We start from the raw sequence: 17069 nt of genomic DNA on the forward strand, positions 1-17069 counted from the left end.
AACAGATAGTACTGCAAAATACCAGAAAGGAGATTTTTTTGACAGAGTTTAAAGTAACATGGCACTTTCAATGTTATTATGAACTAAACAGACTGCAGATAAAATAATAATTATTGAGAGATGCAATGTAGTTGTTTTTGATAGCTTTGAGCGAGGAATTGGAATTCTGCAGAGAGTGAATGTTTTGAAAGGTAGCTGAGAAACTGAACTGCAGCTGTGAATTTGTGTTGCTGTTACTACTAAAAACACGCTTCTCTAAAAAACTTTCTTTTCTATCAGGGTATCTCAGAAAGTGTGCATTCAGATTACCTGTGGAATGTTTCTCAATTTGCTTCTTAGATTTGCAGCCAGTGTTCTCCCCTCCTTCAATTTTTTTCAGGATTATCTACTGATTTAATTAGTGGCAAGACCTAGCTTTAAAGAACCGTATTAAAGTAGGATTTGCCACACTATAAATTCCATAGCACTTCTCTTCAGAGGAACACCTTCTCTACAGGTTTAATCCACAAATTATTTGATTTTGTAGGCTATTTTATGTTACTCATAGCAGGAGACACACGGTGTTATTATTTTGAAAAGTAATAAAAGCTAGCAGCAGGTGTACAGTAGCATTCTTTTCAACGTTCTGCTACTATTTTCAAATAACTTTTTCCCCTCCTCCAAACAAAGTCTGATCAAGCCCTTAAACAGAAAGTCAACAGTTTACACTGGAAGAGATTATTTCTATAGCATTAAACATATTAATAGAAAAATTACTTAGATAGATGTGGTTTTGAAACAGACACTAGCCACAGGAAATCATCAAGTTAGGAGAAAATTCCAGCTCCATTAAATCTCTGTTTCTGTGCATTTCAGTGCAGAGAGCAACCCACAATGTGCAATCACCACCTGAGCCCCAAATTGAGGACCATAGACAATGTGCAGGGCTTTAAATAGGCCTTCTATGATCTGCTAACTTTTTGACATTAAGCAATCTCTTCAACACAAAAACGTTAAACTTCTAGCAGACCTTTCACAATGAAATAGTCAAAACTATGTTCTGCATTGGCACTTTTAAAAAAAAATCTATTTTCTAAATTTACTCAAGAGAGAATCTTAGCCCGTGGAAATTTGTATCGCATCACAGAAATCACTAGTACTATGAAAGTCCCCTCACTGTGTTGCTTCATTTATTGTATACAGCAAACAAGATCTAGTTCATAACATGCGTACATGAATTTGCTCTGGCATCCTAAATTCTGTGAGTCATGCTTCAAAAAAATGTGAGCATCGCAGAATCAAACAATCACAGAATCACAGAATCCCAGAATGTGAGGGGTTGGAAGGGACCTGTAAAGCTCATCCAGTGCAATCCCCCCATGGAGCAGGAACACCCAGCTGAGGTTCCACAGGAAGGTGTCCAGGCGGGTTTGAATGTCTGCAGAGAAGGAGACTCCACAACCTCCCTGGGCAGCCTGGGCCAGGCTCTGACACCCTCACCATGAAGAAGTTTCTTCTCAAATTTAAGTGGAACCTCCTGTGTTCCAGTTCGCACCCATTGCCCCTTGTCCTGTCACTGGTTGTTACCCAGAAGAGCCTGGCTCCATCCTCCTGACACTCACCCTTTATATATCTGTAAACATTAACGAGGTCACCCCTCAGTCTCCTCTTCTCCAGCTCCAGAGCCCCAGCTCCCTCAGCCTTTCCTCACACGGGAGATGCTCCACTCCCTTCAGCATCTTGGTGGCTGCGCTGGACTCTCTCCAGCAGTTCCCTGTCCTTTTGGAACTGAGGGGCCACAACTGGACACAATATTCCAGATGTGGTCTCCCCAGGGCAGAGCAGAGGGTCAGGAGAACCTCTCTGACCTACTGACCACCCCCTTCTAATCTACCCCAGGATGCCAAAACAGTCATCTGTTTATAGATTATTACTTCAACAAATCAAAATGAATTTATCAGCATATGGGTGTTCGCAGATCCCAAAGTCTGCAGGTCCTCAGACTCACCCCCACATATTTAAGAGTTGCAAACACAACCCACATGCCCTGGAGGTCCTGAACCTCAACTTGAGCCAACTGCCGAATGGCGATAGTTGTGTATCTGCACATTACTGAGAGTATAACAACTGCCAGCAGGATAACTCATTGTGCAGAAGGAAAAAACAACAATCAGATTTAAAAAAAAACCTTATTTCTGTTTGTGCTTACCAGGGAAAATGAACAGTCCTAGTATGTATACAGCTTTCACAAAGCATACACACAATTTCCATGACCTGTTCCACCTACATTCATCAAGAAGACCAAGGCCTTTTCTTTTTCATACAGATTGCACTACAGACATCTGGCTTTATTTATGCTTGGTCTCAATTCAGGCCTATTCAGATATGGTCAGGCACTCAACCTGAAGCTGCTCCTAAAAAAAGAAAATATGAAGAAGCTTCAGCAGGTACAAGATTGCCTTCCTTCTTTATTACTCATCTGTCTTCTCTGGAAGCATATTCGCTGTCATATACATTCGCCTTCATTTTGTGGTCATAATTCAGAGATGTTTTTAACATCTACAGCCCATAGACAGAAGCCATAGAACAAGGAAAGAAAATACTATTTTAAATGGCTTGGAAAGTTTCTCTTATAGTTATGGATGCAATTAAAGCTTGTTTAAAATGTAAGCTACCTTAACTACACCACTGAGTTGTAAATAATACATCCTTGTTAGAACTAATTATTTTTATTATTTTATGCATGTTATTACTAATTACAATAAATAGAATGCTTATGAATGTGTTTCTATGTCTATAGTTTCAGTAAGTTCTTACAAGCTCTATTTTCCTGCCGACTTACGCTACAATTTATAGAACAGAACAAGCATATCCACAGCACAGTGCATCTTTGTTTTTATGCCAATTCGCTACTGCTGTGGGGTGCTGGCTGCCAGCCTTGGAAACTGGAATCTCCTCTTCATCCAGAAAATACAAACTATGCAGAAAGCAGCACTACAAGCTTACACACATCACCCTGCCAGAATCCTTCAACCCTGATTTGGAGAGTCATCTCCAGTACTGAAAGGATGATCTTCGCAGTCATTTCGTTCTTGGCTTCTGCTAATGTCATGGTTGCCAAATGTCACTCATAGCCTTTGGGGACAGCATCCAGGTCTAGAGAAAAGTGAAGGTTTTATATCCTTCTTGTTTACTTCTTTTTCCATGCCACAGCACCTGTTCCTTACTTCACTCTCTGACCTCGCCAAGTCTGGGAAAGCTGCTTACGGTCACACGCTTTTTTACCGGCCACTTGGTGACCGGCAGAACCTGCTGCTCCCACCACACCCCGTAACAGCAGAACAGTGGTCACGTTTGTTCAGCTGCCAGTTCAATCCTCATTGCAGCCATCAGCTCCGAGGCACAGCACGGGGTTACTACTCAGAGTAAGTGGCAGACAGCTGTAGTTCCGCACACCGGTCGAACCATCAACTCAAGAAAGTCAACCTTTCACACCATCCACTTCCTCTATCTACTTATTTATTTCTAATCCTTCCACCCCTATTTTTTGGCCACCTTACACAACCCATTCACAACTTTCACCGTAATTTCTAATTTTATTATAGTTTCACCCTTTGTGACAGAGACGCTAATGAACTCCTTGAGATGAACCAGGAAAGCAGAGAAATACATGCAATAGTCTCCCTTTATTTCTGTCTTGAACAGGATTGTCTTTCAACGTAGTGAGTAGCAAAGGTAGAATTAAGGATCTCATTCCGCACTAGATGCCTCCACCAGCCAGCTTTCACAGAAGCAGGTAATTCTGCAATAGAATAACAGCTTTCCTGTGTGACAGAATATTATTCAAAAAACAGGCTTTTGTAAACAACAGCTTCAGGAGCTGGTTGCTGGTTTCTAGTAAGAAATCACTTTGGGTATCTGGTGTTGAAGCTCCCAAGAGATATTTTGCACCTCCTGTATAGGATAAAAATACTTCTGCATGAGGTAAGGACTGCGTAAGTAGCAAATGTTCAATGAGGACATCACTGCTGGCAGACTCCTATTAGTATATTTTCAGAAAAAGTTGAAAATTGTACCTTAGACTAGTAGGAGATAGTAGAAGTGGTGGTATTTCTAAACCATATATACAATTAAGTTGCTGGAAGCAGGGCAGGGAATACACTCCTCGATATGAACTATTTCAAATATTGTGAGTACTGTTCACATGCAGACAATAGCATCTCCTGAGGTCCCTTAAGGTTTTAATTATCCTGTAACCCTGATCTTGTGCAGAAGGGAGACTACAACACCGTGCTTCAGAAACACCATTTCTGTCTTTGTAGCCAAAGAGTGCTGTAATGGTAACACTGGGCGATTTTTGAAGCCAGGAAGTATCTAATTATCAAGAGCAAGCAGCACAGAATGCACAGATCAAACAAAGAAAAAGCTGATGTAATTCTGCAATGACACCCTAGCTATAAACCTGTTTCTGACAGAAACACAGTTATGTATTATTGTCTACTCTTCATTACAGTTTTCCTAATTACCTCAGTAAATATTACTTTTCTGAAAAGATATAAGTTATGACCAAGAGCTATATCTAAAGATCAAAGCTGAAAGAACTTTATAAATAGTATACGTTATTTTCATGAAAACATAAACAAAATTAAGTCATTTGATCATAAGCACAACACACTTTCTTACATTGATCTCCAAAGAAGAATCCATACATAGTCTGAATCAAGGGCCTAAGACTCCGTCAGGCACTTATCAACACAATACAGGTAACACCTCCTAATTAATGCTGTGCTAATCTGTTATACATCAATTGAGTATTACAAACTACACATACGAATAGAGATTAGGGTACAATACCTGTCCAAGTTTAATAACACAGTTTCATTCATCTCAGGTATATCATCGGCTTTAATAGTAATGTTGATTGCAGTATCACTTTGTCCAGATAAGAAAACAACGGAGCCATTAAAAGGACTTATATCATCGTGTGTTACTGCCTTTTGATTGACACCAGAAGGTTTCAAACTCCAAAACACAGTTGCTTGACCATCAGTCCCATCCCGATGCAATGCAATGGAAACCTATGAAACACGTGAATCTGTTGTGACTCGTAAAACCAGATGCAGCAACAACTACCCCTTGCAAATTACCATTTGAATATGAGCCTCAAAAGGTTCAGCTTGTTTTTTTACTCCTAACTGTGTATATGATATGAAATCAAAGACAGTGCATCAATGCAAATATATACCAAATCTTAACCTCTTAACCATTTATCAGTTGCATACTTTGGTAGTGGAGATGACAGATTAATTCTATCACAAATCACTACAGAATGGAGATGATGGATTCTTTATATTACAAACCATTAAACAATAACAAACACAAAAAGCCTTGTACAATTGATTTAACCAATTTAGTCAAGACACAACCCAGAATTTAAGTATAACTTCCATAATTTTACTCTGGTTATTATAGTACAGTGCAACGTGTAGTTTCCTTAAGCTAACTAGCTGTTCTAGTCTAAGAATGAGAAACAAGTCATCTGATCCAGGATTTGTGGGGAGACTTCAGTGAACTCTGGAAAAAAGTAAAAAAGCATGAAAAAAACCATTTTTCCACGTAGGACTACAGCACTTGGATGGATGGCAATACTTTTGAAAATAACTCTTTGTGTTCTCAGAAACCTAAAAAGCACAACTGTTGGAAATTACGCCCAGCAAGCCAAAAAGTACATTCACGTGTACGTCGGTCAACTGTAAGATATACAGATATTTACATGAAATGTAGGAGTGATATCAGCCCTACTTTACACTCGTAACTTTGCAGTTGGCAAGAGATTAAAACTGCCTGCAGCATCTTCTGTTCTGAGTGAACATCAAGACATAAATGGCTTTAGATGCTTACAGAGAAAACAAAGACCAAGCTCACTTTTCTGATAGTGACTAGCACATCATTCCAGACCTTAGTTTTACAAGTACATTTTTTAAAGCAAGGCAATATTTGGAATTAGATAGAACTTAGAGGAAGGATTTTCCTAAAATTAACTTTCAAATGTTACACCGAATATAGCAAACTTCACTTTCTCCAAATATTTTTTCCATATTAAAAGACAATACAAAAAGGTGTACTTACCACGGTAGCAGGAGAATCTTCTGGCTCAGAAACAATAACCGGAAGATTGCTGATAAAGCCTATTTCTCCGTTTGCAATATCTGGAGTAATCCTTAGAGAAATATTTCGAATCTCACCTAATCTAGGGCTCACAGGTGGGATCAGTGGAATTCTATTCACCAGCTCAACTTTTTCAAGCTATAGGAAAATGTAAGAAAAAGTTGAGAAATAAGAAACCTTAGTATGAAATCAGAACAATTCTGACATTTCAGAGTAAGTTTCACATGGAGGGACCAAAACATCTGAACAACAAATTTCTCTTACTGGCAATACTATTGTTACAAAGACATGCGAACAGATATGTGAAAGAAATGAAGTGGTTATCATTGAGCTTTGAATGGTCTACCTCTCAGACAAATCATGTTTGTATACAAAACTAAATGTATATAGATGGAGAATGAACCTTCTAGGTCAGTTAATTCATTACTACACCTATGAATAACAGTATTGATTTGATACGTGGCCCAAGCTATTGTCCTAAGTTCGTTTTTTGTCATACATTGACAAAAATCTGCTGAAGTCACAGGAACCATAATAATTTACAGTCTCTGATGAAGCCAAAGAATGATCCAACCTTCTTTCCCTTCTTATACAACTTTGAGGACTTCTTTGTTTATAATAACTAATAGATTAGTATTGCACTTGGAATTGAAAATCAGTATAGTATTTCAAAACAGTCCTATTTTGATGGTTTATTCATACTAAGAAGACATATAAAAATGTTCACCCTTTCTTTGAATGGGACATATCATTCACTAACCCCAGCAGCAGTACTGATGTAGTAAAGACAGTAGGACTTGCTTGTTTAACTCTTTCAAATATAATTTATACGATGCAATTCTATCTACATTCATCATAAATGTTTCCATGGCCGATTTGCAAATAGTTCTGCAAACATTTCACTGGGACATGAACCTCCAATGACAATCACCTTTAACTCCCACAAGTGTGTTTTTTGCTTTGAGTTATCAGATGTTATCATACAGTAAAGTTTTACTGCAGGAGGAGAAAGCTGCCTTATTGAAATCTATATAGTGATCATGAATCACCATTTCAACTGGTGATTTTAAAATCCCTTCAATTCTTAAAACCAATCTGTATAAAATACTTGTGTGGCATCACACTTTTATCCACTATAGCTTGAGTAATAAAAATATTCATGCACATTTTATTTGATGATAGATGGGACTGTTCTGCAAATGCTGTGTTCAGCAACTGATTCTCAACCATACTAGTTATTTATGGAGAACGTGAGGAACAGACGGTGGACTGTTTGCTTTGCTTGTTTTCTAAGCTTTCTTTTAGAGCCAGATCTGATCCTGCAATTAACAGTACACAGGCAGACCATTGTGTGGTTGTTAGCTCAATAAAGCTTCTGAAATACTACACAGTTGAAACAATTCACTTTGTTAAGTGCTTCTGGTCCCAGATAGTAACTTTGAGATTAAAGTAATAATTAACAAAGAGTTTTTCTGTTTTTCTTTCAGTGTTTCCTCTTAAAACAAATCAGTTCATAAGGAGAGAAGGATGCATTGTGAATGGAATGATAATGACTAGTTTATTAAATTAGTTAATCTTCCCATCCATACCAAAAACTGCACCTCAGACTACAGCAGGTTATTTAATTGAGGATGTCACAGACAATGTTAATCTCCCTTTTCCAGTTCCTCTACCCAGTCTCCAGTTGTGTTTAAGCCTCCATTCTTCCTCCTCTCCTCCTCCCCTGATTCCTGAGCTGATCCTTTATTGTGCCCAGTACAAACTCTGCAATCTTCTCATTCTAAACATGTTCACTGTGATTATCGTTTATTCACAAAGTAGAAGGATTGTCATAGTGATAAATAGGGGTATTTTTCTTCCTTCTCTATAAGTTTCTAAATGAATTTTCTATGCTGGAAAGCCCCTCTCATTTTGTTTATTCAAACAAAACGATTTTTATGGTTCATGGAGAAAGTACAGAACGTTGACCCCCCGCTGCCTCCCTGGAATCTGCAGTTTCAAAAGCCAGGCAAAGCGCCTGCATTTTTAAATACTCATCATATGTGTGTCCTGTCCACAGAACACACTGCAATGTTATTTATAATGCATCTTTTAACAGGGGCTTGGAATTAGATATTTCAATTCTGTAGATCTGTCAAATATTGTGCAGATGTAAAACTCACTAGCCTATTCTAGCATTTCAGAAGGCAATTCCCTGTGTAATTGCATACACAAAAGATTGCATATTAGTAAAACAATAGTACGATTCTGGCAATGATTCAATTTTCTTTTTTCTCTCTTTTACTTTTTCTTTTTTTAAGAGAATTTTTGGAGAATCAAATAAATCTTTTCAGGATCACAGAAGTCATAGAAACACCCCTGGTAGAACATAAGTTAAAGACAAAACCTGGCAAGTTTAAACCTATGGTTTTAACATTAACATCTCCACTTGAAAACTCTGAAGATCTCCAATTCAAAGTTTAAAGATCAATTAATTTAAAGGAACTGAAACATGTGTCTCTGATTCATGCTTTGGATGCACCAAGTAATCCCTCTCTCCATATACCAAGATCACTACCTGGGCTCTTCATCCCAGAGGATGAGAGTGCAGTAGTTAATCACAAGAAACAGAGATTATGGAGTAGTCTGAACTGCAGATGAGAAAATAACCAGAATGAATACTGATAACAATGCCCAGGATCTTTCACAGCAGTATGTCTGAAGAATATCTTGCTAAACATAAGCAAACTTGGTTTTCTCCAGTGAAAAATGAAAGCATTCATTGGAAAGTGGAAGTTCTTTCTTTAAAGATTTTCCTAAAAATCCAGTTTTCTGCCAAAAATCTAGTTTTATTGATTTTTTTCAGCCAATTTTAATTAGCAATGATAGATGTTTCCATCTTACAAATTCACATATGGAAAAAAAGAAAAATTAAATAGAAGGGTCTATGTAAGGAAAAGTAGAAAAAAAATACTCTTAAAGTTCTTTGGCCAAATTTATACAAATTTATACAAAATTATACAAATTTATATTTACTTGCTTGTAGTTTCTAAAATTCTTCATGCTTCTGTGATTCAGTTTGAAGAACCCTAAATTGGTTAAACTGAAAGCCAAGGGATAGGCAAATAAACATACCTCAAAAAGTAACTAACTTCTGCAACACTGATTTAATTTTGCTGAATTACATGATTAATATCTGAATCCTGTTATAACAGTCAATTTTATTTTTTTTTATAGTCTAAGTAGTAAATAAGGATTAGGAATAAAGCTCTTAATGTCATATTTTGGAAGCTGTCTCCAAGGAAGTTTTCATAGCTGCAGAGCTAATAACTTTGTGTTTTTTTTCTTTTTAAGAGGTAGGATCATTTTAATTACATTAAAAGGGAAAGAGCCACCACTAAACTATATCTTTTATATTACACAGGCTAAAAACACAGCACAAAACACAACTGAGATACCTGTACGAGGAAGTGAGCACCATTTTGAAGAAATGCATCATTTCTTATTGGTATATTTAAAGTATCTTGTGTTTTTCCTTCTGGAAACATGAGGATACTTCTTCTAGACATATTTAGAATGCCATCTTTTGCTCTGTCAGGATCCAGAGCTCCAGCTGGAATATACAGCGCTGTATAAACCAACTGCACATCTCCAACTGTTCCTCTCTCCCTTGCAAAACTCAAGGATAAAAAGCGTCCCATTGGATTGCTTTCAATCTTCTGATTCTCCAAAGGGTAAAACTTTATCAGGCCATAAACATCATCGCTGTCCTGAATGTAAAACAGAAGCTGCAAAACAGAAAGCAGCATCACTTTATGCCACGGTTACCATATACCACATTTTTCATGCTTTCATAGAAGCACGTCCTGACTGTCACCATACATTTTTGTCCCTAGTGAATTGGCACTCAAGAAAATCAGATTGACAGCCCCAAAATATTCTTTGTACACAAGCAAAGCAACACTGACAGTGGCAATGTTCCCACTATGCATCTTCTATGTGCCAGAATGAGCCCTGAATAACTGATTTTTTGGTTCAGCAGCCAAAGTGAATAACTTTGAAATGTTTCAGATTGTGAAAAATTTCATTTTATTCACCAAGTTGATTCCAGTCGTTTTTTGAGAAGGACAAAGTAGGGACTTGACTCACAAAACTGTCAGCAAGTCTAGCCACCCTTTGTTTAATGGTTCAGAGGTTACAATCTTAATCACCAACCCCTCCTCTTGAAGCTGTTACTCGGTGCGAAACATTCCAATAATCATTAAGACAGCAAATGAGCAAGTGGAAATAACTTTGCCGCCTTCTCCTAGCAGGCGGTCATCTATGCGATACTATGTATGTTGGGAATAATCTACTGTATTAAAATGTATTTGGCTTTGTATACTATATTAAACCAAATACATTGTATATGGTTCTATAGACTAAGATTATATGAAGTATTAATTTTATTTATGTTCAAGCCCAAATCCTTAAGCCAGTTTAGCCAATCAATGTTCTCAATAACAGTGAAGTCCCTAATTATTACATTTTAGTGCCTTCTTCGAAAGAATTCTAAAAGCGAACTTACCTCAGATGGTTCACCGACTTCTGCACCTCCCTGTATGGTGTGGGCTAAGAGTTTCAGCAGATAGGGCTCTGCCTCTTCTGGCACATTGTCATCAATGATGTCCAGAGGAAGCATCACCAGCATCTGCCCCTGATCGAAACATATCTCCCCTGTATCCGGAGTGAGGTCTGTGGTCACAGGCGAGGGGTCGCTGCTGTTTCGGATTATAACCCAGGTAACGGAAACATTCCCATGTGTTCCACCATTTCTTACAATCGTAATGCTTTCAAACCTGCGGTTTTCAATGAAAAAAAAACCCCACAATATGAAATTACAACTGATATTGGCTTGCTTAGTTATCACTTAGTTCACAGTGACATAAGTGGAATAGATGTTCACTGCTACGATTGACATTTGAGTCAGGGCTTGATGTTTGTGAAATCGTAACACACATGTAATATTTTCCTTAGAGTGCTTACTCACGAGCTTTCTGTAATGTCTTTGCAGATATTTGTTAGGACTTATTTTGTTTACAGAGAGAAAGATACTGACAAGTGGAGACTCAGCATTTTTCACATCTGTCTTCAGAAATGCAAGTCAAATTTCAGGGAACTTTTTCTCTATTAATTTCTACAGCATTTTACAAACTATGTCAAAATACAGTTGTCAGGCACGAACACTTAAATAATGATTCTGAATGAACTATTTGCCTCTGTGATGAAATATTAAGTTATCAATATTCCTGATACTGGACATGTCATGTTTTCTGCATCTGACAAGCACTATACTACAACAAAATATCTGGGAATCATTACTTTCAAACTTTTAGAAAGCAAGATTTATTTCTTTACTGTATATAAGGCAGATTAAGACTGAACTGTTGGGCTCTACATACTATAAAATATTATTTTTAAATTGCTCATAATATGACAGCTGGATGCATTGTTTCTCGGTATGAAATACCACCAATAGCGAGCAGTGGACATTTTTATTGAGACCGTCAATATTGTTTATCAGTCCTGCCTGTAAAATTTGTACAGAGCTTTGATTTTAACCTCTCTGTAAAATTACAAATATTTAAATTACTGTTAAGTTTAAGGCGAGTATTTCAGGGGAGACACACAAGACCTTTTTTTTCTTTCACAAGAGACTGATTTTATATATAGTAAATACAAAGATGTATCAGAGAAAGAAACCAGAAATCTATTTCCCACTTGTATGAACCGGTGTGTGGCAGCAGCACAACTTCATTGATCCTGCCTTTAGATTAATAGTTTTGCAGTGTTCCAATGATGTGATTAAATATTTACAGTTTTTATATAGAGTTCATAAATAATAAAATATTTCCTGTATAATCAGACATTCTCACTCCCTTGAAATAATTGTAGATATAGTTGGTAATAACGACAGCACACTAGGTGATTTTTACATAAAAATTTCACTGGTGTTTTTATGATTATTTTCAATGAAATGCTGCGGATGCTTAACAACACAAAACAAATCTCTTAAACTGACTAGATACTAGATCTGTAGTACCTTGAAATTTGGTCTTCATCAATGATAACAGTCTGAGCAAACAGGATACTGTTGATTGATAGCACTCCATAGGGTTTATCATTCGGCTGGATGGTGACGTGAACAACGCATGGATTAACCAAAACAGCATCTCCCTGCAAAGTGTCCTTAAGAAGCACAACCTGAAAAGTCTCAGCAATTTCTGGTATGGCATCATCAAGGATCTTAAATTTCATATACGTTTCATAAACTCGAGGTGGGAAAACAATAGTCGTATTTGGCTGTAGATCTAGGAAGTCTACGTTAAGCTGTGCGTGTGCTGTTGTATCCCCAGTTACAATGGCATAAGTGACAGAGACTTCACATTCATCAGGTCCAATTAATTTTCCACTGTCGTCCTTACCACGAACCACTTGAATTGTCAGCACATCAGCTTCCTCAGGCACCATATAGGCACTCTGAACAAATCGCACAGGGCTGTCATTTTTCTTAATAATTATCTGAACGGAATTTTTTGTGTGGTTGATTTCAGCCCCTCCTTCCACGCTCCTCAGATGAACAACAAACAATTCATCATTTTCAGGTATCTGGAAAATAAATTTAAAAAAAAAAAAACATTAACAAGTGGATGTAAATCACATTTCAAATTCATGCAGAACACTCTGAGAAGTACGTTTTACATATTTTGCAGAAAAGGGAAATAATACAAACTTGACAGCCTGTTTGATATTAAAACAAACAGGCGAGAAGTCTTCTAACTTTGGCTGAAATCCCTTCTCAAAAATGAGTATTTCCATTTCCTGCAACTTACTTCTGTGCTCTGGCAGTAAGACAAACAAAATGAAACCAAGAACCAGGCAACAGTCATAAAAAAATTGATCTTTCCAGCTATGAGACTATGAGGAAATCCAAACTCTACTCTTGGAGGCCACCTCTATTCGGAAACAAGTGTTCCCCATGTTATTTAGATTTATCTCTTGATTTCCCAATGTTGACACTGATTAACCTCTGTGCATGCCTGAGGGAATACAGGAGCAACTTACAAACACAACCTACCTTGGCCCGTCTATTCCTACACAACTGGAAAAGGAACACAACCTACATTCAGACACAGCCACGTCCCTAGAGAATATTTCAGTCACAGATCAAAGTGTTTTCTGGTGCTTAGCGACTGATTAATCTCTGCAATTTCTACAAGATGACTGTTTAAAACTACATTTCACTTTTGGCTGTTTCTTCTTCAATAACTGATGTGGCAGACAACAAAGAATGAATGGTTTGTAAACCACGAAGTGCAGAACTTAAGGATGAGATTTTTGATTTATATTGCTACGTTTTATTTTCCAATTCTTGATCTGTTAAACCTATTTAACTGAAAAATAGGGCTGATTTATTAATACCTATAGGTGAAAGGTAAATCTTTAAAAATTAGTTATGATGTCTGCATCTCATCCTTCTTGTTGACTCCTGGAAACTAGTCTTATTTGCTTCTGAGAGGAATTCCAGGACAAAACTACTTATTTTTTGCTAATAGTTAATACTCTGCTATAAAGTTGACAAATCCTTTTCATGCGCTTTTGTTTACCGAATTAAAAAAGCTCTGAAAACCCTGCTGTCCAATACTTCTTCTCTTTCACACTCATTTATTAATTGGCCACCCTCAGATCCTTTTCTAGGGCTCAGACATCGGGCATGCAACTGCTTTTATAGCTGGTGCCAAATCCGTCCCTTTTTCGGCTCTTGGCACTTAAACTTGTGTAGTGTTGTTGACTGATGCAGGATTGTTTTGTCAATGTGTGATTTGGAAGCTTTCAGTCACCTCTTTCCTATACTGAGATACAATGGTTATTTTACCATATCAGAAGAGATGCTAACTTACATTTCGTTTCGTTCACTAATTAATACGCCATAAAGTATACATTTAAGAGACAGACAAAGTGTATGTACAATCATAGCTGTAGTTTACATCTTAATATCTCGCATCAGTGGTGCATTCTGGAGTTCTTAATGGCACCATGATTGACCAACACAAAAAACAGTCAAACCTCAAAGACAATATTATAAAGGATTTCCAGTGCTGCCTCATCTCTTTCATTTGCTCTTAACAAAGCCTCCATTACTCCTTGCTAAAAAATGAAATGTATACAATGAAATTACTATGAACACAGAGTTGTGGAGATCAGAGCTGCAGTCCCCTAATTTCCCTAGGAAAAGGGCTAGTCAATTCAGACAAATACTGGTTCCGTTGTTCTTCCTAGCTTCAGATCTTAAAAGCTCAGACTAAGTTTTGAGGGTAACATTGGATTTATGTGAATTGCACCATCATCATCATCATCAACAACGAAGGCATTTTACATGAAATTCAACTTCCATGAATGCCTGTGAAAGCCTTTCACTGAGTGGACCAGCCACACCTGTACAAATCAAACTCTGAGAAATGGAACTTCGAGAGCGTTTCTCAGAGGAAAACAAAAAACACATGCTCTTAAAAAGCCGAACTATTTCATTCTGTGCTTAAGTCACAGAAATATTGCATCTAATCCGAAAGAGATGTTTCTACACATCAGTTTGGCACAATCTCTTAACATTAAAAATATATGTAAAAAATTTGCTTTAAAGTTGCTCACTTCTGAGACGTGCACTTTATCCCTATGATTTTTTTGTGTGTGAATTTCCTTAAGTTGCTCTGCATTATATTTAATTGTGTAGGTGCCTCTATTTTCCATCTTATCCTCATAATAGAGAAAAATAAAATAAATAAAATAAAATAAAATAAAACAAAATAAAACAAAATAAAACCATGTGCAAGAAAAATGAATATCTCAAATTGAAAAGCAGAAGAAAATCTTTTGTTTACTCTGAAATAAGGAGTATACTTTTTTTGAAGACCAATCCAAAACATCAAGATTTTTAATTATCACCCAGTGCATGTTTCTTTTAGGAATCTTATATATTTTTAGAATTATTTTTTAAAATATGTTTCTGCCCAGAAACATTTCTCCATAAAAACACATACATTTTTTCAATCTATCATTTGTCTGTGAATATTCGATGTGTTCTATTCTTTCTTTAGTGGCAAACAAAACATGTCTGCTCTTCACATGAGTGAGAGGCTTTTAACAAAGAATGAACTGGATTCTTGTGCACTGAAGGCAAAGGAGCTGCACTGGCATCACTGAGGAGGCAATCACAAATTCATCATGTAAGCAATGTTATCATCAGGTTCCTTTTGCCTAAACCATTAATAAAGACAAAAAGGAGAACCTGAGTTCATTATGCAAACATAGCTTGATTTGCAAGGTGGACAATTAGGGAAAAGCAGAGCACATTTAAAAAGAAATAGAGAAAAGTTAAATATGGGAGGGATAGTCTAAGAGATAAACCTCTATCTAGTTCACGAGCATCATCCTTGGGCATACAACAAGGACCTCATTAGTAAGTATAATTCTTTCCTGATTATTCATACACTTACTGCAGGGCTAGTCAGAGCGGCCAGGATATATTCAGAAACTAAACATATTCACTGATAAGAATTACAGAGGTTGCATTAGAAGGAGTAAAAATGAGACCCCCACAGATTTAACATCACTTTATTAAGCAGAAGCACTTTTAACCCTCTTTAAGCCAACCGTTTTTGTAACTTAGTACTCTACATCTCTCCAGAAAAGCAGTTAACCCTCTACACATCCAAACCGAAAATGAAGTCAGCTTTTTCTTACCTGATCATCAAGCACGGTTAAATTATAAATCAGCATTGATCGCCCAGGGGAAAATGTAATATTTCCCCTAGCTGGACTGAAATCTTCTTCAGCTGGGTTTGGTCCATCTTCTATCTGCAAAGAATTGATTTGTACAATAAGAAATACATAAAACAGGAACACAAACCTAGTGCAAGAGCAATAATCAATATTCAGTGTGTGACATGCATAACAAATGACAGTCTATTCAGTCTCCTGCTCACAGGCACACAGATTCTGTTGTGAAAATCTGCCTTTTTTTGGCAGATGGAGTAAATCAGAGTAACCACTCTGAAGAAATTATGTATCGCCAGAAAAAGAGGAAGAAAATTATTCCATATAGGTGTATGAGGACTCTTTGGAGGACTCTACTGAAGCGTAATTGACTCTTGTACATGACAGAAAGGAAATTCATTATAATTTAATTTAAATCACTAGTATTTCATAATAACTTCCAAGACAAAATAATAGTGGTTTCTGATGTTGTGTATTTTTCATCTTGACATGTGTTATGAAGGATATTACATTTAATAGTAAAAGCTAAAAGACTAGGAAACCACTTAGAGGCAATATAGTGATTTTCTTTTTAGAAAATCTTGTTAATATTTTTCAACCTATAAACTACACTGTGAGATCTATCTGATTGATTAAGCAGATAGCAAAATTTAAGAGATCTTAAAATAAATAGATCTGAAATAAATTACACAGATAATCATCTCATTCTGTAGTTTAACTATACATGCTGTATCTAGTGTGCAATAAAATCCAGCATAAATCTTTTCAGATTTTGACAGGCCTAGATTAAACCCTTGGTGATGTATAAAACTAGACAAATGATAAAGAAATAACTATATGAAATAATTTGTATATAAGTTTAAATTATGTAGTAGAATCAGAGCTAGATAAGGATAGATGATGATAGATAGATAAATACATGATAGATAGATAGATAGATAGATAGATAGATAGATAGATAGATAGATAGATAGACGGATAGATGAAGGCAATAACTGTATCACATTTAAATCAGCTCCATAAATAATGGCCTAAATATTCAACATGAGTGGTTTCATTTCTGAGGATTCAAACTGCACTCTTACAGATACAGAATTTCACTAAATATGGAGCTGTTATACTTAAACGTT

At 36.6% G+C, this 17069-nt stretch overlaps 1 protein-coding gene across 3 annotated transcripts in view; it reads right to left on the bottom strand.

Annotated features, from left to right (window-relative positions):
• ADGRV1 (adhesion G protein-coupled receptor V1) overlaps nt 1–17069 on the bottom strand; it is a 275120-nt gene that overhangs the window by 242616 nt on the left and 15435 nt on the right. For all 3 annotated transcript variants that reach the window (XM_071801945.1, XM_071801944.1, XM_071801946.1), the window contains exons 6-11: nt 15907–16020; nt 12209–12774; nt 10694–10964; nt 9585–9914; nt 6109–6285; nt 4834–5057 (exon numbers count right to left, since the gene is read on the bottom strand). In XM_071801945.1, the coding sequence (XP_071658046.1) occupies nt 4834–5057; nt 6109–6285; nt 9585–9914; nt 10694–10964; nt 12209–12774; nt 15907–16020 (1682 nt within the window). The remainder of the gene's footprint in view (nt 1–4833; nt 5058–6108; nt 6286–9584; nt 9915–10693; nt 10965–12208; nt 12775–15906; nt 16021–17069) is intronic.

This window comes from Patagioenas fasciata, chromosome Z (assembly GCF_037038585.1).
Source record: "Patagioenas fasciata isolate bPatFas1 chromosome Z, bPatFas1.hap1, whole genome shotgun sequence".
NCBI classification, from domain to species: Eukaryota; Metazoa; Chordata; class Aves; order Columbiformes; family Columbidae; genus Patagioenas; species Patagioenas fasciata.